Here is a 743-nt window from a genome sequence, read left to right on the forward strand (position 1 = left end):
TCTTTATGCACATTAATAAAAAATTTTACCTGGGGTGCCCAAACTTTCAAACCCCACTGTACATACAATATGTAGTCATATTGAATATCTTTAGCTTAACATGTTGTTAGCAGGTTGTAGTTATCCGGTGGTTCTTGGTTGTTGCTAGTTAGCTACTGAATGTAGGATGCAAACAACCTTTCTATAGTTTTTTAATACAGAAACTAACTATAGAAAACCTAATATATACGTTTACTGTATATATATATATATATACGGTATTTACTGTCTCAAACTGACCTATGTGGAAGCAAAGTAAGTGTTACCATATAAATTGTTTCAGGTGCAGTGCCATGCATAACTGGGTGTTAGAGATTTGGGGTTCAACTATAAGCTTCTTATGAAGTGGCTACAAAGACAACATCTAGTTTTAAAGTAATGCTAAAACTAGCCTAAGACATTAAGGAAACAGACGGATGCGTTAGAGCATATTTCCTGTATGAAGCTGTGGTAAACTTGACACATCATCATGTGGCTTGAGTTCACAGGTCTTGGTGTTCAGCATGTGCATGTGTTTACCAAAGCGGTCCTTCTCCTTGCTGCGCGGCTGACAGTAGACCACCAGGTCTGACATCTCCATGGCAACCACTGCCTTCTTCTCCACTTCCACCTGCTGTCTGATCTGAGATTGGACAGAAAAACCACTTCCTGTTTGTAGAGTGATGCTGACAGACCGACAGTAAAACACACATAACCCCCCCCCC

The 743-nt window shown here is 39.8% G+C and overlaps 1 protein-coding gene and 1 long non-coding RNA gene across 4 annotated transcripts in view; one reads left to right on the forward strand and one right to left on the reverse strand.

Moving 5' to 3' along the window:
• LOC116693505 (uncharacterized) overlaps positions 1 to 743 on the forward strand; it is a 20,811-nt gene that overhangs the window by 10,249 nt on the left and 9,819 nt on the right. The gene's annotated exons all lie outside the window — the stretch shown is intronic.
• Positions 1 to 743, reverse strand: part of LOC116693374 (1-phosphatidylinositol 4,5-bisphosphate phosphodiesterase gamma-2) — a 29,180-nt gene that overhangs the window by 7,632 nt on the left and 20,805 nt on the right. For all 3 annotated transcript variants that reach the window (XR_004332914.1, XM_032522299.1, XM_032522300.1), the window contains exon 26: positions 559 to 661. Coding sequence is in view for 2 of the 3 variants with exons in the window: in XM_032522299.1 (XP_032378190.1) it covers positions 559 to 661 (103 nt within the window). In the remaining variant the exon portion in view is untranslated. The remainder of the gene's footprint in view (positions 1 to 558; positions 662 to 743) is intronic.

Source organism: Etheostoma spectabile, chromosome 8, assembly GCF_008692095.1.
Source record: "Etheostoma spectabile isolate EspeVRDwgs_2016 chromosome 8, UIUC_Espe_1.0, whole genome shotgun sequence".
Lineage (NCBI taxonomy): Eukaryota > Metazoa > Chordata > Actinopteri > Perciformes > Percidae > Etheostoma > Etheostoma spectabile.